Source organism: Scardinius erythrophthalmus (assembly GCF_964197995.2).
Source record: "Scardinius erythrophthalmus genome assembly, chromosome: 9".
NCBI classification, from domain to species: Eukaryota; Metazoa; Chordata; class Actinopteri; order Cypriniformes; family Leuciscidae; genus Scardinius; species Scardinius erythrophthalmus.
Window position 1 is genome coordinate 23,875,415 of NC_138229.1, and position 20,491 is coordinate 23,895,905.

General features: G+C 37.2%; 1 protein-coding gene across 2 annotated transcripts in view; it reads left to right on the forward strand.

Moving 5' to 3' along the window:
- Positions 1-20,491, forward strand: part of kifap3b (kinesin-associated protein 3b) — a 53,250-nt gene that overhangs the window by 27,557 nt on the left and 5,202 nt on the right. Inside the window, exons 14-22 of one of the 2 annotated variants that reach the window (XR_014030779.1) lie at positions 3,579-3,687; positions 3,872-3,984; positions 4,178-4,343; positions 5,015-5,140; positions 6,582-6,680; positions 8,203-8,288; positions 12,532-12,697; positions 13,050-13,131; positions 19,144-19,316. Coding sequence is in view for 1 of the 2 variants with exons in the window: in XM_081374448.1 (XP_081230574.1) it covers positions 3,579-3,687; positions 3,872-3,984; positions 4,178-4,343; positions 5,015-5,140; positions 6,582-6,680; positions 8,203-8,288; positions 12,532-12,697; positions 13,050-13,131; positions 19,144-19,228 (1,032 nt within the window). In the remaining variant the exon portion in view is untranslated. Of the gene's footprint in view, positions 1-3,578; positions 3,688-3,871; positions 3,985-4,177; positions 4,344-5,014; positions 5,141-6,581; positions 6,681-8,202; positions 8,289-12,531; positions 12,698-13,049; positions 13,132-19,143; positions 20,409-20,491 lie in introns of those variants that run through there. The other variant, XM_081374448.1, reaches the window with a different exon arrangement.

Here is a 20,491-nt window from a genome sequence, read left to right on the forward strand (position 1 = left end):
AATTGTATGTACAGTATGTCACATGTGGCAGGACAAAATCTGTTATGTGGTGAATAATGATTCCTCTTTGTAGACATTTGTAAGTAATATAGACAGTATGCACCTAGTAGTCATCCTGGTATTCTATGCATACAGAAAAAGTGTATACTGCACACTATGTGCATACTGTACTGCATAAAGTTAAATGATACTTTTCTATTCCAAATACTTTGTGTTATTGCTGCTGTGTGTGTCATGTGTGCACCTCACAGTGTTGTAAAGTGGGCTAATTGTAGTGCTGTCTTTCTCTCACATGGCGTTAATGAGATAACAGAGCTAATTTAATAGGAGGGGGCCTCTGTGGGGTCACCAGCAATTGCCTAGGTACAATTTCTCTGAAACAACTTCTGCCTGAGCGTTGTCATCTTTAAAATGCTTGTCTTCTCTAATTGGGTGAAAATGCCTACCAGATGCTTGTTAAAAAAAAAGTTAAATTCCTCAACCCAATCGCTCCGCCAATCCGCCTGGAGAAGGTTGTGGCATGATGTCAGTCAGAATAGCTGCGGGACTCCTCAGGGAGTTATGCAGTGTTTTTCTTTCTTTCTTTCTTTCTTTCTTTCTTTCTTTCTTTCTTTCTTTCTTTCTTTCTTTCTTTCTTTTTTTTTTAGTTGTTTCATTCAGCAGTTTGCTTTTCATTTAAAAAAAATGTTGCGCTTGTGAACTCATACTCGTACAAATTAAAAGTAAAAACATGAACTGCTAAATGATTTATGTGTAACGAGTGGTTCCCTACATTATTACAGGAAGGTGGTACAGCAATCACATGACGTTTTCAAGAAAGCTGCCTCTCAGACAGCGCGTGGATAGCCTATTAAATCGAGTTCTCTTTCATGCCTTCTTGCGCTTGAACAAACAAATTCACACAAAATTATGTAAAAATGCCATGCCTGTATAGGCAGGTATCCTTGTGAAACATAGTCGGTAATGTCTTAAGTGAACGTTAACAGCTGAAAAGAAAATGCATGTGTAACAATATATTGAATACGTGCAGCTCTTAAAAATGACAGCAGCCTAATAAACTTACTGCTGTCTTTGCCCTCAATGTCGATCTAACTACAAAAGACACAAAGAAAGTCACTCACTGCTCTTGACTGGTTGAGCCCTGCTGGAGCAGCTCTAAATATTCACTGTGCTATTAAATTAAAAATAAAATATGATAGAGCAGTAATATGAACAGGGAAAGTAACAGTTGCTCCTACAATACATTTTAACAGGCATAATTAGGCATGAAAATAACTGAAGGAAATATCTATTCACTAAGCCAACTAATTTGATTAAAATTTTGCCCAATATTTTAAAACATTAAAAATGCAATGAAAATACAGGTATCAGTACTTGGTATCGGCAAGTACTAAAAAAAAAGTATCTGTATTGGACTTGGACTTGGAAAAAGTAGTATATAGTCCCTAGTTTTTTTTTTTTCTTCCTTCCTTTCTTTTTTGTTTGTTTGTTCTTTCTTATTTATTTATTTATTTATTTGTTCTTTCAGTGGTTCATTATTTTGTTTGATCTTTGGTTGTTCTGTCTTTCAATTTGTTAAGTGCATACTTTCATTCTTTGTTTCTATCATTTTTTGTTTGTTAATTATTTGTTTCGTTTGTTTGTTGAATGGTATTCGTTCTTTTATTGTATTTCTTTCGTTGTTTCATTTTTTGTTTTCTTTTGTTTTAGTTCTATCTTCCTTTCTTTTGTTTGCTTGTTCATTCTTTCTTTTTTATTTCTTTCTTTCAGTGGGTTTATTCTTTCAGTTTATATTCTTTTGTTCTTTCATTCATTCTTTTGTGTTTTTTTTGTTCTTTCTTTCTCTCTTCCTCATTTTGAAGACTCCCATGACTCTTCATCTATAGCTAAAGTCAGTCTGTCGGTTTCTGCCTGTAGATCTGGTGTCCCGCAGGTCTGCTCTGGCAGTTAGCCTGGATCCTCTTCTGTAAGGGAGGATTTAGATCAAACGGCCTCGCTGCTCCGGGTTCTGAACTGGCGAGGAGAGGCCTGGCATTGGACCCATTCCTCTGCCACAAAGGGGTCTAGCTATAATTACTCAAAGCTGTGAGGTGTGTTGTGTGTGAGGAAATGCTTGCAGGGGTTATGGAGCTATGAAACCATGGAGAGCTCAGAGACGGAGGGGGGTGGGGGGGATGACTCAGGGGTACGAGGCAGGGCCTCCCATTGCTGGTAAATAGGAGCAAGCAGGTGCCAGTGAGTCTAGACTGCGTGATTTGGAGGCCTGGGACCAAGTTATGTGATACTCAGTATGGGAGAGGCCTGATTGCTCACTGCTGCCTCTTCACAAGCCTGCATTGGACTGTTTGTGCCTTCCTGTTTAACATCCAACTGGCCCACACCATGGCTGTAACCATTGCTCATCTTTCTTCATCTGTTCATCTCCTCATTCTTCTCCTCGCCCACACTCAATTCATTGGCCGCTGTACAGTTATCTCCTTAAGATAGGCCTGCAGGGTCCCTCTCATTGGGCCGCAGCATTGACCTGATTAAAGTAGACTGTGGGATATTGCCTCAACTCTCTCTGGCTCATGAATAAAAACACAAATAGCAATCCCTTCGCCAACACTGACAGCACTAATACTTCTCCCTGTCAGGAACCGTCTGTTTCATCATTTATTTCTTTTCTTTTGTTTTCCCTCTGGTTGTTGCACGATACTCCAGTTTTAAATTGTGCTGTAATAGGTCTATTGTGATATCACACTCCGAGGGCATTAGGAAATCTCATATGTGCCTCATTGTGACGTACTATTCCGGGCATCACAATGAGCTTTTTTCAGTTACTTGTCTGTCAGACAGGTGTCAGTCCAGATGAATGTTTCTTTGTGATTATTCTTATAGTAGTAGTTATTATTCTTAAATCATTTACAACAACAATAGCAGCAGCAACAACAATAAAAATAACATGGATTTCTTTATTGTTGTGGTTGTTGTTGTAGTTATAACATGGATGTCATTTATTTAATTATTATCTATTTTTAATAAGTTTAATACATTTATTTTTTTACTATAAAATATAATTTTTAATAAATGTACAACGATTACTATTTATAAAAAATATTAATATTATTATTGGTAGTTTATTATTAAAATATAAATAATTATGTTAATTGTCATCATTAGAATTATACTGAATATAATCTAAATAAAATCAACAAAATTTTTGTTCTATTTCTTCTCTACTTACATTTGGAATCACTCTAATTTATACAGTAGGTGAACCTTGAGCAAACCGAATGGACTAAACCCGTCTAAAAGGATCAGAGTCATTCTAAACAAACTGAGACACTGTTTCCGGCAATTTTTTTGTTTAAATACATTTTCCACTTCTGTAAAATAAAGTCTGTCAATGCATATTTTCTGTGCCATGTTTGCAGCAGTGTAAAGACAGTTTGGACAACCTCAAAGTTCCTGATTTTTTTTTTTTCTGCTGTCCTGACCAAACTTTTATGTCAAGCCCTGCATGCTGATTCAATGTTTTCATGTATGATACATGTATTTAGAAATTTTGAATGATATCTTGTGTTGTGTGTGAGCAGCTCATGCAAATGCTGTTTGAACACGGTGAAGAGAGAATCGACACCGAGCTCATTTCCTTCTGCATCAACTTGGCTGCTAACAAGACTAATGCTCAGATTGTCTGTGAGGGTAAGAGCCTGTATCTCATTTCCCCTGGAATGACATGCAACACTGAACTACACTGTCACAAACATCTGTGTTTACTGTCACACATCAGTGACTTTTGCTTTCTGTAATTAATAATACATGAAGTCTGATCAAACTTGTGATTAATCTCTGGCTGAAACTGATTATTTGAGCATTTGCTCTGCAGGTAATGGATTAAAGATGCTGATGAAAAGAGCACTCAAACTAAAGGACCCGCTGCTGATGAAAATGATTAGGAACATCTCACAGCACGATGGACCCTTGAAACAGCTCTTCATTGTAAATACAATATTTCTGTCATTCCTTGAAGAGTCACAAGTTACACATTATAAACTTACTGAATACATCAAAGCATAATTTAGCATTGGCATGTTAGTAAAATGAGTTTACTAAGTAAAAATTACAAGAAGTTTGTCTTTGTTAAATGATTGCTAGAAACGCCTAGAGATATTTGATGTCATTTACTCTCCAGGACTATGTGGGTGATCTGGCAGCTCAGATCAAGCTGGAAGGCGATGAAGAGTTTGTTATTGAGTGCTTGGGTACAATGGCAAACCTCACAATACCTGACCTGGACTGGGAGCTTCTGCTGAAAGAGTACAACCTGGTGCCTTTCCTCAAAGACCACCTCAAACCTGGTAAAGCTAACATGTACCAGTTTGTGTAGTGTGCTACACTGTATATGAGTAGTTGACACATAACAGGCCCTTTTTTATTGACATCAAGGTGTTGTAGATCATGTAACAAGTTTTTCATAGTCCTGTGCAGATAAATCACCTTATGCCTTTGTCTGTTCATTAAAAGGTCCTGTGGTGTGACGAATGATTTTTTAGAAGTATAAATAGTCTGTGCTGTCTCTCAAATAATATGAGCTTTCTATAACTGTATGTAGAATCTTTCAAAAGGCTGTTAAATTAGATATAGATGGAGTATTGCAACGCACTCTGCAAGACATCTCTTTCCAAAAGGTTTTAATCCTATTTTGTTAAATTGCTATATAAACCAGTATGCAACCCTAACATTTTAATTTGCAGTATGACATATTGTGCTACATCACATTCTCTCTCATGTCTGGATACATTTTTGCGATCCAGTTTTGTGTACAAATGGCCTAACTTTTGACAGTCCAATCATGATAAGCAATCATGCTTCTGTATAGTAGGTCTGTATAGTATTACTATATGTGCATATATTACACATTTTGGCAAAGGTAGTAAATCATCCATGTGGATTCCTTGTAGGAGTAGTACAATATACAAATTTTATCATCATACTAAACCGCATTTGATCTTTGACCTCTGTGTTTCAGGTTCAGCTGAGGATGACCTGATCCTGGAGGTGGTGATCATGATCGGTACGGTGTCAATGGACGACTCCTGTGCCGTCATGCTGGCAAAGTCCGGCATCATTCCTGCTCTTATTGAGCTGCTAAATGGTAAGAGCGCTGCCAACATTTACACACATTTATTAGCATTGAGCCAGTGCAAACGGATCTCCAAACCCTCGACAAAAAACATCTTTTTCATTATCGCTAGCCATAAAAATAAATTCCGGAAAAAAAGAGCAGTGCTGTTTTGATTTCTACTTTTGTTTGGCCGAATTGCGAAAGCTGCCCTCCTGCTTGGCATGTCTGTAGCCAATCAAGTACCAGATTTCAATTTGGCATGCTTTGTCTTTCTTAATGTGATCTGATGGAATGAGTTTCGAAGAGTTTATTTAGACTAAACTAATATTAAATTAGAATAAATTAGAATAAATAAACAGCCCATGGCTGCTAGGGGCACGGAGGGCTGGTTCTCGCTTTATGCATTATGTGCTGGGAAGTGACAGTGTTTTCAGGAACAGGAAAGCACCAGGCTCATGGTATGCATCAGATTTGCTGGTTCTGCTCAGTGTGAGCCCTCATTTCAATAAATCCTGATGGCGGGGCTTTTCCTTGCCATGAAAAGAATAAATGTTTAAGAGGGCAAGGAGGTGGAGGGCTAAGATAGGGACCGTCCCAACATATACAGCTCCTCTCAAAGAGAAAAAGAAAAGAAAGTTCTTGAATTGGCCACCTTTTTGTTATCCCACTCCAGACACAATGGTCTCAATTACATGACATTCAACATCTGAAATGTTTTTGCACTACGTGCCATAAAATATTTTGTACCTTTGATCACAACAATGCAATAACAAATCTGACATTTGTTTCCCTCGTGATAAGCATTATGTGGCAACGCTGCATTGACAGATGCTTGGGTATTGTTTTATTTACATATCATTTCAGCACTTGTGTTCGTATACTCGTTCATTGGCTCTTTCTCATCTGAAGAGGCGTTGACATGTTCTCTGTGATGTTATTTGTAGCTTGTGCAAAGCTTGTACAGCGCCTTGCTGTAGTGGTATTCAGTATCTGGTCCCATGGAGCAACTAAAGCCTCTTTGCTATCATTCTTCTAGAGGAATTTCGATCCCAAGGGACGAGTTCATTCTGAGAAAGATCAAAATTGAAATAAAGGCTTTTATTAAAGTTAGGAGGGGGCCGTTACAACCACACAGTTCTCCATAGGAGCTTTCTGTATCATTTCAGAGGAAAAGCTGATACTCTCGCCAAATGGCGGCTTCTCACGAGAGCCTTCATACATAAACATGATCCACTGGAGGAGGTTTTGAACATCAGTTCGCATGAACAGGCACCATTGGATAGGAAATGCCTGCGCAGCTGCTCTGGAGTGTGCGTGTTTGTTAGTTTTCCCGTATTGCATTTCAGCTCAGTGCTGATGTGCAGATATTCCCGTGATAAGGAAACGATTGTGCCTTCTTCAAATGAAGCTAAATGCTTTATTTCATGAGGTCAAAGTAATGTTCTTCATTTGCTTGTGTTGCTGTTTCCAGCCCAACAGGAAGACGATGAATTTGTGTGTCAGATCATCTACGTCTTCTACCAGATGGTCTTCCACCAGGCCACCAGAGATGTCATCATTAAGGACACTCGTATCCTTGTTACAATAAATTGATTTTCAGTGTATGGTATTCTCAGCAGATGTTTTGTAAATGGTCTTTGACAGCTGTTTGGCCTGTGTTCACCGATGCATTGATACTGTTGAGTTCTTCAGTCTTTAATACTGCAGCTTCATGTAAGAATGCATGCTTATTTTCACGTCTAGAGATAAGGAGAATGTAAAAAAAACTGGTTTGTCTGCACTGTAAAAAGTGGCAAGATACAATTGTTACCCTACAGATCTATTTCTACTTGATCTAACACGTACAAATGACTTTCGTTTGTGTAGCTTAAGTATTGAGGTTGATTCAAACCTATTAAATAATGTTTTTTTTATGTTACAACATAAAGCACATTTTTTGGGTTTCATGGCAAAACATTTTATAGTACATACTGTGATGGCTCTGAGGTAGGCCGACATCCAGGCCAATAACAGACCACATAAGACCCAGAACAATGGGACTCAAACTCAGACAAAGGCTATTTTTATTTGGTTTTAAGAAGTCTAAAGACCAAGACCACAAAATGTAGAATTTTGCCAAAAAATTGGTCTAAATGATTGTAATTATAAGATTATAAATTATAAGAAATTTTACAATGAGCTGTTCACACCCTCGTACTTTTAAGTAATTACTTTACATAGTTTCTATGGCAAGATTGGTCAAAATGTGTGGCTTTATTATTATTAACAACAAAATATTACACTACATTAATAGATTGATTCATAATATTAATAATACTGAAATCCTATCAATACCTTTACATTAATACACTTCAACGCTCTTACTCAATATTTAAGAATGAAGAAGGTGCACTAGGTGTCACTGGCTATAACAAAATGAAATATTGATTGAACACAAATTTGGTTAGAGTTTTTACAAGATGTTAATGTTTTTAACTGATTGAAGATTTGTAATTATTAGGGGTGTAACAATATATCGTGTCACAATATATCGCAATACAAAAATGCAACAATATGTATCGTGGATAGTTCACCCAAAATAAAAATTTAAAATAAAAGTTTTAAGAGTCAGTACTACATTAAACTACAATATTATTATGTTGAATATAATGTATAATAATGGGGTAATATTAGTGGGTCCTGATAATGCTTAAGTCTTATGTTACCAGTAAAAAGTGGCCTATATTATGTAAAATATATCTAGCCAGTGACAGAGTGCAAGCATATTTGTCTAAAATAATTCTGTATTTTCAGGTTCAGAATCATGAATATATTTATTCTGGTGTCACCATTGTCCAAGCCTATTCATTTACACCCACAACTTTATATCAAATTTAGCATTTAATCAACAGTACATTTTTTCTTAACCTTTTATCATATGTCTTGGAGTATCGCAATAATATCGTATCGTGAGTTCAGTAGCGTTATATGTATCGAATCGTGAAATTAGTGTATCGTTACACCCCTAGTAATTATGGTAATTGAGATTGAACACAGCAATTATTGGGCTTTAATTGTCAGTGAATTGTGAACTCCTTAACCGTATCTCCAAGAGGCCCCAGCTTACCTCATCGACCTTATGCATGACAAAAATGTGGAGATCCGACAGGTGTGTGACAACACTCTGGACATTATTGCCGTAAGTATTCTAAAACAACCCCACTACATATGGGATTGCACTCAAATCTGAATCAGAGACCTCTGTGTGTTTTTGCTCAATGCTGACCATGTGTGTTTACAGTGCTGATAAAATCTCTGCAGTTAATGTTCACTCACTGACATTAGATAGCAGTAATTGGTGGTGAACTCTGAGAGCCAGGTTTGTTTGGGGAAGTGTTTCATTCACTTTATTAGCCTGCTCGTTAAGCCTCGGCCACATGAAAGCGTGCGTGTGAGATCTGGTTTGTATCCGTGGTGACAGAGAAAGTGCAGATGTATAGCTCTGGCTCAGCAGACTGACATGTTTGAGCTGAGGCTGACGTTGGTATCAAGTATGCAGATTTACACTTTCATCGGCCATTCTGTGAGGCAGTCATGTTTATGAATTGCAATGCTCCATCTCAAGCTAAATGAATTTTACAGATTAATTAGATATGAAGACTTACTTAAACTCGTTAAGATGTTTTTTCAAATTCCCACTTTATAATTATCATTTGTTTACTTCATGGTAGCATAGTTGATATTTTAAAGGGGTGGTTGATTATAATTTCACTTTTTTAATTTTAGTTAGTGTGTAATGTTGCTGTTTGAGCATAAACAACATCTGCAAAGTTATGATGCTCAAAGTTCAAAGCAAAGGGAGATATTTTCTTTTAAAGAAATTGTTTTTTTTTAAGGACTACAACAAACGGCTGGTAGGGACTGCACGATATTTACATAAACCCCGCCCCCGGGAACGCATTTATAGATTATCATGACAGAATATGCTCATCAATGAATAGAAGATAGCTACACATCAGCTACATCAATTAATCAACTAACCATTCAGAAATGTTGTCTACATGTTGTCTTAAGTCTCTCCATCTTTGTCTGACTCCGGTTTGAAAATAAAAGCCTAAAGGTTTTTGAAATTTTCAGTGCATGTCTGCGTGAGGTAAAAGAACATGAGCTCTTGAAGCTCCGCCCACTGTGCCGGGAGCAGGAGCTCATTTTCATTTAAAGGGACACACAAAAAACGGTGTGTTTTTGCTCAATCTCAAAAAGGGACAATTTTAACATGCTATTTAAAATATATCTATGGGGTATTTTGAGCTACAACTTCACATACACACTCTGGGGACATCAAAGACTTATTTTACATCTTGTGAATAGAGCATTATACCCAGCCCTTTAAGATCATCTCCTATTGACAAAAATACAGAGAAAGATGTGAAAAATAGAAGTGAAAGTGAAAAATATGAAAATTTTTCTTTTTAAGTCTTTTTTTATTGCACATTGTCAACTAACATCTACTCCATTTTGATTTATGGAGTTGTGATCCGATTTCAAAATGATTCTCAGAGTATCTACATCCTTGTAGAATTGACCTCCAACTTGCCCCAACAAACATCTGATTTCCTTATTTTCTGACTAGAGAAGTATGACTCGTGTGAATCATGAAATGGCCTTAATCAATTACTAAACCATCTGCAAAATATTGTGTTCCAAATACAAATACTGCAGCTCATGATTCTGTGTTTTCAGTGTCTCAGAGCAGCTTGTTTTGCTGTAAATGCTGCTCATCACGAACTTAGGGGGTAGGTTCATGGTACAGGTTTTCCTTCATTTTTAGTCATCCTTAAGACCATGATTAGCTGGTTCAAGTGTTTATTTGGGGCTGGAACTCTACGGGAAGTTTTGCCATCCACAAGCAGGATTAGACTTTGTTTTTGCTTTTTTGAGAAAGTATCTAGATGCATCAATGAATATTTTTTTCTGGAAATCAATCTAGAACTGACATAAATGAATACTTGACCCAACTAATAATTAATTCACCCCCATGTCATTCCAAACCTTTCTTTCTTCTGTGGAACACAATAAGATATTTTGAAGAATGTTAGTAGCCAAACATTTTTGATCATAGAAAAAAAAACATTTCTTAAAATATCTTCTTTTATGTTCCAGAGAAGAAAGTAAGTCGTACAGGTTTACAAGAGGGTGGGTAAATGATGACAAACTGTTCATTTGTGGGTGAACTAACTCTAAAATATTGGGTGCATGTTTGTGTGAGTGTGTATTCTCACTGGCCCTCTGGGCTTTGCATTAGGCTTCTTGCCCCGGGCTCCCGCGCAGTCCTGCGCTGCTGTCCACATGATGAATGGACACAGCAAAGAAAAGAGAAACAGGGCTTATTTACTCAGGTTCTGCCACAGGGGGCCTCGGCTGATTAATCCATATTTTCATTCAGCAGAGCAGGCGGCGGCAGTGCGCCTCTGTGGGCCTTTAGACCCCGGGACAGAGAGCTGGCCTTGAGCTCTGAGCCCCTGCACCCTCCACCTCTCTGTTGCCTCACCGTACAGAGCTAATGCTGAAAAAAAAATCCAAACCCCAGCATGAGTTAGTATTGGTACATCTAATACTTTGTCTCAGCAGAGATGGTTTAACTTTTCAATCTTTTATTATGGGGTGAGCTCTGTGCAAACGATGCTAGACGTGTTTCCCACTGCCCTGTGCCTAGAGTAACAAATTCATTCATTGTCTTCAGTTTAGTATAGTTATAAAAACCAAAAAAAAAGCTTTTGAAAACTAGATTTCATAATGGGATAGTTTACCCAAAAACCCTTTTACTCCAAAACTGAATAACTTTTCACGTTTAAAAGTTCAATGCACTTGATTGTCCCCAAAGAGGAATTTGTCTTGGACACATGTTCCACAAACAATAAACAGTAATATAGTGCCAAACCATCACACAATGTAAAATACAAAACCGTCATAAAATCGTACATTAGAACAATCATTTAATTCGAGTGAACTATCCCTTGAACTCAAGAAGTGTATTTATATTGTTTAAACCTGTAGCGAAAACAGATGCTGATAGGGGTTGATGTGGCAAAATTATGCTCTCTTCAAAGAATAGAGGATATTATCATAGCAACAACATTCATGAGAATGCCTTCATGAACTTATCTTGGGTTCAGTCGCCTGGGGTTAAGGTTAACATAAAACTGTTTGCTACCCATTTTACTTCCATAATGTGATGTGAAGCAAGACATTCAACTAAAAAAAGGTGTGACTTTTTATCCATCTGGACTTGATTGGAAAATGGTCTTGTGTTTGGAAGACAGGGGTCGAAAATATGGCTTGATGACCAAAAACCCAAGGCATAGAAAATCCATGTCAAGACCAGAAATGTGCAAAAGGTTTCTATTTCAAATAAAATCTGTTCTATTCATCAAAAATATTAAGCAGTGCAACTGATTACAACAACAATAATAATAAGAAATGTAATGTGAGCACCAAATCATCATATTTCAATGATTTCTGAAGGATCATGTGACACTGAAGAGTAATGATGCTAAAAATTCAGCTTTGCATCACAGGAATAGATTACATTTAAATAATATAAAAAATATAGTTATTTTAAATAGTTATAATATTAAATATTTAAAAATGATAAAAATATTTACTGTATTTTTGATCAAATACATGCAGCCCTGGTGAGCATAATAGACTTCTTTCAAAAACATACATTACAAAATCTTACTGACACCCAAACTTTTGAATGTAGTGTATATGTGAATTGATTAAACTGTATTTGTTATATACTTAAATAACTGATTGTATAGTCACAGTTCTCTCAGAAAGCACTAGTTCAGCACAGTTACATTGGAATAAGATGGAGGTAGACAGACTGACAAACTTGACATGCGTTGGCAAAAGAATCCAATAGCACAAAATCAACTGATTCCCCATCTCACCAAAAGTGCAGGCTGTGCAGAAAGCTTACGGCCATGTGCGACGTGTGTGTTGTGTGTGGCACTTCACCCAGTCTGTGGGCTCTGCACCTTTAATCACTGACCTCACTGGATTAAACCAGAGTCTGTTTCACTGTGGCTCCATCAGCGGCCACAGCCTATAGGGAAAACCCTGCTCAGACAGAAGCCCTCATTGTGGGATGAAATATATCTGCTGCGGAGGGTCCGGGTGGTGTTAGAAGTCTGTGTAACGGTAAATGTAAGATTGCCAGGCATGACAGTGTATGGGACCCTCTCGCTCTGATATTCACTGGAAATCTCTTGTGGGGAGTTCAAGTAGAACTGGCGCTGAAGTGCAGAATGCCAGCCCTGTTTTGACAACTTAAAAAAAAAACATGAATTTGCACAGCTGTGTGGTATAATTTAGGTTAGAGGGGAGTAACACATCTCAGGCAAATAAATCTACATGTTTGTGTGTGTTCTGCAAAGGAGTATGATGAAGAGTGGGGGAAGAAGATCCAAAGTGAGAAGTTTCGCTGGCATAACTCGCAGTGGCTGGAGATGGTGGAAAGCAGACAGATGGAGGATGGCGAGCCCTACCTGTATGGAGACGACCCGGACGCCCTGGAGCAGCCTGATCTCTTCTACAGCACTGGTTAGAGAACACACATACACACCAAAACAGCCCTCAGAGGAACATGGCTGAAACCACAAAAGACACTCAGTGTTTTCTTGTCTGCAGACAAGACTTGACTGACATCCTGTGCCACAAACTGACAGACATGGAAAGTTAAAACCCTTACATTTAAATCAGATTTTCCGCAAGAATTGTGATGCTGTATTTTGGCTCGATTGTCCGTCGAGTTGGTGTCATCAAAGGCTTGTCGTAGTGAGAGGTTGTCAGGAAGATAAATGAGGAGAGCTGCTGGGTGGAAGTGGCTCTGCTGGGTCGCTGTCTCACACGTTTGTTTGCTTTATATACTCTGTGTGTGTGTGTGTGTGTACAGACGGTACGATGCCCCCTGAGCCAGGCCTCAGTCCAGACTTCTACAGCCAGTTCCACTCTCAGAATGGAGACTTCAACGCCTGGTGAGTGAGCAGCTGTTACCCTCATCAGCTTTTCTTACATTAAATACTATGTAAAATTAGTTTTCTTAAATCATTGTCAAGTCACCTTTATTTCTATAGCACTTTATACAATACACATTGTTTCAAAGCAGCTTTACAGTGATAAACAGGATAATAGCAGAATCATGGATGCAAACAGAGATCAAATCTGTTGTAAAGCAGCTCTCCATTGACAGTGCCACTAGCTGAAGTCTGTTCAGTGTTGATTCAGTTCAGTTCAATAACTGTAAAGTTCATCAATTACAAAATGAGTTCAATTATATATAAGCTCTACAGAAGACAATTATTGTCACTATTCACTTTTGTGTCAGTTCAGTGTTGATTCAGTTCAGTAACTGTTCAAGTGTCGAAGTCGTTGCGAAAATCATCAATTTTGAAACGTCGAATTATGATAGTCGAATCAGCTATAAAGCAGCTCTGCTAAAAACAGTTGTGATATCATCCAGTTCACTAGACCTTAGTCAGGGTAGCGCCATATTTCATTTTTAACTAATGAAATCGAGGCTGTAAGGGATAAAATAGAGTGCTTTCAAAGGATTGTATTGTTGTTTAACAGCAATAACAGCGATTGCTCAGCTGAAGAAACGTCTTTCCGAAAGAAAAAAAAAAAAAAGTTAAATATTCAGTACAGTTTAAAAAATTGGAGTTGTGAAAATTACGATATCTAGGACCGTTATCCTGTGTGCGCCATTTTATAGACTGGATGTCTATCCCTCACAGCCTCGTTTTCATCTGCATTAAGTTCAATATGGCGTCTAACCTGACTGTGGTCTGTTAAGTTCAAGTTTGCAGTCAAATCGATAATATTACTGACTAGTAAGTGTCCCCATCTAAGCTTGCCAAAGGCAAGGAACCCAAAGTCCATTAGTGATAGAAATAGAGAAAAAAAACCTTGGGAAAAACCAGGTTCAGTCGGGGGACCAGATCTTCTCTGGGATTGGAAATCAATTTAAATATGTAGGACTGGCAATTAATGAAATGTATTGTAATGCAGTTCACTTAATTTATTAATTTAATGTAAAAGAAAAAACAAAATGATATACATGATATGGCAATTAATGAAAAGAATTTATAAAAACACATACCGGTATATGTATTTGCTTAGAAATACCAATGAGTGACACATTCTTAGATCCCTTTTTGAGTTAAAAGTAGTTTGGAGTACTTTAGTTAATTTTTCAATTAATTGTTGAATTGACAACCCCAATAATTAAGTTTTAATTAATTATTAAATAAATAATTTTAATTTTAAAATATAGTTTTAAATAAGACTTTTTAAGCCCAAAAAAGTTTTTGCTCAAAAAAACGGACAAAAAAAAGAAAAAGACAAAAAAGAAACGGACAAAAAAGAATAGTGCTGTAGCTGTACATAGCAAAATATTTTGGATATGGTTTGCTGGGCACAAAAACACGAACATGTAGTAAGTGATGGTCCCTTTCGCACACTGGTCACAGACCATCAGGCCATCGTTATTGTTGATCCCTTTGAGTACACCAGTTTGATTTTGTGGTCTTCAGAGAACAGTATTTTTTTTAAATTTCCACATTAAATGTATTTTTGGCTTTTGTAAGTTGTTTATTCATTTGAAGTACAGCTTTTCTACAAAGCACCAAGTAATATTACTCTGACGTTGTCTTTCTCTCAGTCAGTGGAACTCTATGGCCTGAAAATAAACATGCCTTTTAAGTCCCATGCAGCCAAATATATTGTCCACATTCCTCTGCAAACACACACACACACACACACATGCGTACAGATGAAATAACATTTCACATCTCCGTCCACTCCAGTGCTCACATTGAATCTCAGGCTGCCAAAGAGCTGATCTGTGAGGAAATGGATCCGCCACTCGTATTTGAGATGCAGTTCTGATATAGTGCATACTTGCTGTTGTAGTCTAAACTTGCCCTGATAGTGCGTACTTGATACGACTGCTTTCACTGGACATGTTTAATATGCGATGTGTGCTTTTTATGGAGAATGCTCTGTTTGTTTTGGCTGGGTGGGGATTTAGGCGCTTTGCGGACTGACGGCTGTGGCGCTGAGTGCCGCCGCGCTGTCATGTGGGTGAGGATAGAGGCGGGGATCCAGATGGAGGGGCAAGTTCTCCAGCGGCTCTTTGTAAAGTGATACATTTCAAATATACACCGAGGGGTGGGGGGCAACATTAGGGTCCTGGGATGAATGGTTTAATTTGAGTGGGCAGCTCTGAGTGACAGAGGTTACCATAATAATCAAATAGAGTCTCCGTCTTTACTTAAGACGCTTGTGAAAAGATGTGTGTGAACGCAGGCCCAATTGGAGTGGTTTGACTTCACGTGCCAACCTGAAACATGTATTTGATTCACTCCATGTAGGGTTGTGTGGTTCTAAAATAGTACAGCAGTGTCAAAAAATTACATTCACATTGAATATATTTGAGTTTAATTCTTTAATTTATATATAAGTGAAATCCAGATGGTTTGCTTGATTATAGTAATTTGCATTCTTCATTCTGTATGGCAGAATTTAATAATCATCAGCGAAATATATTTTTGCATACAAATTAATGAGAAGATCACCAGACGACAATAGTAAAACACTTTTGATACAAATACTAACGATCAGAAGTTTGGGGTAAGATAAATACTTTTTTTTTAATTAATACTTTTATTCAGCAAGGATGCATTAAATTAATCAAAATTGAAAGTAAGAAATGTTTCTTGAGCAGCAAATTAGCGTATTAGAATGATTTCTGAAGGATCATGTGACACTGAAGACTGGAGTAATGATGCTGAAAATTCAGCTTTGATCACAGGTATACATTACATGAATTTAAAATACATAAAAAACACATGTATTTTAAATTTTAATAATATTTCACAATATTACTGTTTTTACTGTTTTTGATTAAAAAAAAAATGCAGCCTTGGTGAGCATTAAAAACAAAGTTTTACCCAACCTACAACTCTGGAACGGTAGTGTATGTGTGTAAAGGGTTGTTAGATTGTTTCATTATTGTAGATATGCATCAAAGCCAGTGGTTGCATTTCAAGTGCAGTTTGACATTGTTGGAGAAATCACCAATATATTCTCCCAGGAAATAAATTAACTGATTTAAAGGAACAAAGAACAAAATTGAATGCAATTTATGTTGCTTTGGATAAAAGCATCAAATAATGAATAAAAAAGTATATGTATGCATATTTAATGTAATGTGTAGGCCTATGTATATGTATATACACTTTTTGTATATGTAAACAGTATATATATATAATATACACTTTTTATATATAATATATACATAATATACAATGCTTTATCTTTTCTTTTTTGCGCAATGCACCAAAATCCAATGAAAGAGAAACAAATGAGTAAAAGATCACAATACATGACCGTTTTGAATAATCACACAGTAAGCACTGCAATATTATTGTATTGTGTCCTACATACCAATATGATTATCACCAGAGCCCTGTTGATTCCCACAGACAGATAAGATGCAGAATCAAGCTGAAACTGGTCACTCTGAGCATGAGCGGGACACACTGTCTGCAGATGGAAAACCAGTTCTGTGTGCGTGTCTTTTATGTGCACACATCAGACTGACAAATCCGCCTTTATTCAAGCAGTGTGGCGCTGCGTGTCCCTAAAGCCTCGGGGAGCTTGGACGAGAAGGCAGGAGGAAAATAGAAAACAGGGATGTGGAGACGCAATCAGGCAAAGGAAGGGGAAAAAAAGGGGTGCTGTTGATTTGACACAACCAAGGTAGGGGCATGTAACTGGAGACGTGACAGGAACACAAGATCAAAGCGCGGGCTGGAGAACAACTTGGGGAAAAAAGGAGGAGAAACGTCCTTTTTATAAAAGAGCCGAGACCCGTTTCCTGTGCAAACACACTCTTCTGAGCAATGAAACAATGTCTGGTTAAAAGGGCCTTTTTTACTGGCACCTTTGGCCGTTTCCCCCCAGAACGTCAGGGCCGACCTGGCTCCCTATGAGCTGTCAATCCAACCCCCACTCAGCTTTTACTGCCCTGTTTTGAAGCCCCGTGCAGGAAGAGGTGACAGGCTGCCTCATAATTGGACAGGAATGTGCTCGCTACGGATCATAGGCCGGGTCGGTCGCAGGACAGAGATAAATCGTCAAATCAGTTCAAATTCAAATTAGTTTTCTTATCTGAGTTCATTCATAGCGTCGTTTTTGGGCATTAACATCTTCCCGTAATTAATGACGTGATATCAAGTTGAAGCAAAAAACTAACCCTGATAACTCGCAGCTATAAATTATCCCAGGCCCTGAAGAACTTGCTTCCAAGGGAAGCCCAAGTGAGGAGGTAAAATCAGGTGTCGGAGGCTCAGAGCACCTACGGGTGGCGTCGATCCGTGCATGAATCCCTCTTACCCGCTGTTCAAATTCAGCCCGACAGATCTGGCAGGCCAATAGGAAAAAGACATATTTTAGACAGCAGAGTGTGTGAGAGTCGGGGTGCTAAGGGGAGCTTGCTGTATTTGATTACTGGAGGTCATATGAGGCTAAAAACAACACAATGTAATATGGACACAGAGGGGCAAAGCAAACAGCTCATAATTTAAAGCCCGTAGGCCTGAAGCTGTTGGTTTAAAGGGAAGCAGACAGAGCCAGTGGCCAATTTGTTTCTAGAACCGCTGTTCGTCCTGAATGAGTGTTAAAAACCTTGTCGAGGTACAAGAAGGACAGGAACGTGTCACACCTCTGCTGTTTTACTCCCCATTACACCTAGGACACTCAAAAATGAAACATTGTTGTTGTTTTATTCATATATCTTAGTTGCTGTGTTTTTTGACTCATCAGATTTACTTGAATAATGTAATAGTTTCAGTCTATTTACACTTAAATATTTTGTACAAGCAAATCATTTTGTAACTTGACACTGTACATGTCATAGCCGGTATTGTACGCTGCCAATGGGCAATAGTATGCAGTATGTTAAACCAGTATGTATAGGCTCATATACTGTTGGAGGTATGGCTTACATTGGCATGCAGAGCTCATTGAATTGAAATCTTGGCATTTGGCAGTCTTACATGGGACAAAATGCGTCCCATACTTTACTACAAATCTTGGAAAGCTTGCCTTTTTCATTTTATACTTGGATAACTTGTTTTTACATATCTGGTTCATATCGTCATAAACAAGATGACTCTGTCTTATTTTTGTTGGTTGATTCTTGTTCTGTGATTGTAAGTCTGTATATTTTTAGTGCATTCATTTATTATGTTTTCTTTGTACACTTCTCATTTAACGTAATTATTACAATTAATCAATGTTGGTGGTTATAAGGTTATGAAATGTATCCAGTCGCTTGGACCACCACCAAAATGGATAAATTTTTTTACATTTATTTTTAGTAACATCTATACTGTATATGTGAGAATATTTATACATTTCATTAAACCTTAAACCTTTTTTTTTTTTACCAAAAATATAAGAATATGTTTCATTTTCAGGAGTAATCATTTGTACAGCTGAAATGTAAGGGATAAATAAATTACACCGCTATTATTTCATAAGCACATTTTTATACTATACCCTTGTGCTGCAAAAAGTTACTGGTTTGTGGCTAATTTTCAGCTTATTCTACTGATACTTAAAGCTCTCAAAAGTCATTCTTGGAATTTAAAAGCCAGTTAGATAATGATTTTCATAGAAATTGTCTGTGTAAAATATATAAAATATTATACTTTAGTTATAGTACTGTATATAATTTATATTAACCTATGTTTACATTTACAACAACAAGCTTAATGAATTAATGTGTAGTATCAGCACAGCACTGACACGAATACAGAATCATCATTAATCTAACAAATTGATCTACACGCACCTGAGACCGTCTCTCCTGGTGATAATATGTATGGAAGAAGGCCATCTAGTGACTCTTAGAGGCATCATTTAAAAGGTAACATGATGATCAGAGTTTACGCTCACTTGATTCAAATCTCTTTCCTCAGTAATGGAGCTGAAGGACGTCCTGCCACCGCCTACGGCTTCCGTCCTGATGAGCCGTTCTTCCACGGGTACGGATCCAGCAGATAGAGCCGCTGCGTAACAGTTCACTACAAGACCGTTTTTATCTCCTTGAAAACTGGAACGCTGTGAACCCAACCAGTCTCTTCCACAAAATGTAAGCCCACCCTTGGATTTAAATGCAGATTTAATAGCGAGACCCAGTAAAATGCTTGATGATGCTTTATAATAACTTTAAATGATTCATTAAGCAAATCAAAAGTTCACATACATTGTTATATATTTTATATTCATATGTTTAGTTATAAATTGATTTTTTTTTACTTTTTGAATGTACACAAATCTGCTAAGCATTAGTACATTATGTAACAATGCTTTGCATTATCTCATACAACGTATTAATATTATTTATGAAATATAAAGCGCTGTAGTTCAGTGTGTGTCATCTTTAAAGAGACACATACAGGTGAAGTATAATGTCCTGCATGTTCCACATACCACCAATGAAACAACTGACTCCCTAATGTTACATTTAGCATTTAGTCTATTTATTTTTTTTAGTTTTTAGAGAGTGCACTTTAAGTATATTCACTGAACTGGATTAAATGTTCTCATCTTCATATTAACTAAATAATAATCAGCTAAAATGTTATTAATTGAATATTTTATCCTGACATGTTACGATAATGAACTTTCGGCCAGTAAAACGGATTATTATGTAGCCACAGTTCTCATTAATCCGATGACCATAAACTGCATTTACAGCTTCATAAAGATGTAGCATTACTCACTTTATATAAAATATCTTGCACTACTTGTCATGTATAACAAAACTATACGCCGTGTCTGTCAGATTGCATATACAAGTAGACATTATTCAATATTTATTAATTAACTGCCTAACCATGTCCAGGATTCATTGCTGTGTAAATCATTTGAATCTTATAACACCACAAGTAAGGTGCTAAATGCTGCCTGTTACAATTTTATGTAGGCTAATTTGTTTTACTTGATTATTATATGTTTCTGATTGAGACGTAGCATGTCTGTTAATTTTTAAGTGTTATTTTAGAGTACTGTACTTTAGTTTTAATTTATCACAATGAATTCAGGACCGCTCTGTATTTCCAGACACAAAACGTGCCTCGTAACATCTTGGCCTTTGCTGCTATAATGATCCTGTGAGTTTGACAAATTAATGTGAATTGTCCTTAACTGCAAACAGAAGAAAATAAAACAATGCACTGATAAACCGTCTGTTTTGTGGAAATTTATTAAACAGACTCTCTGTGATAATCATATGTACAAAGGTACTGTCTCATTTTCAGAAAG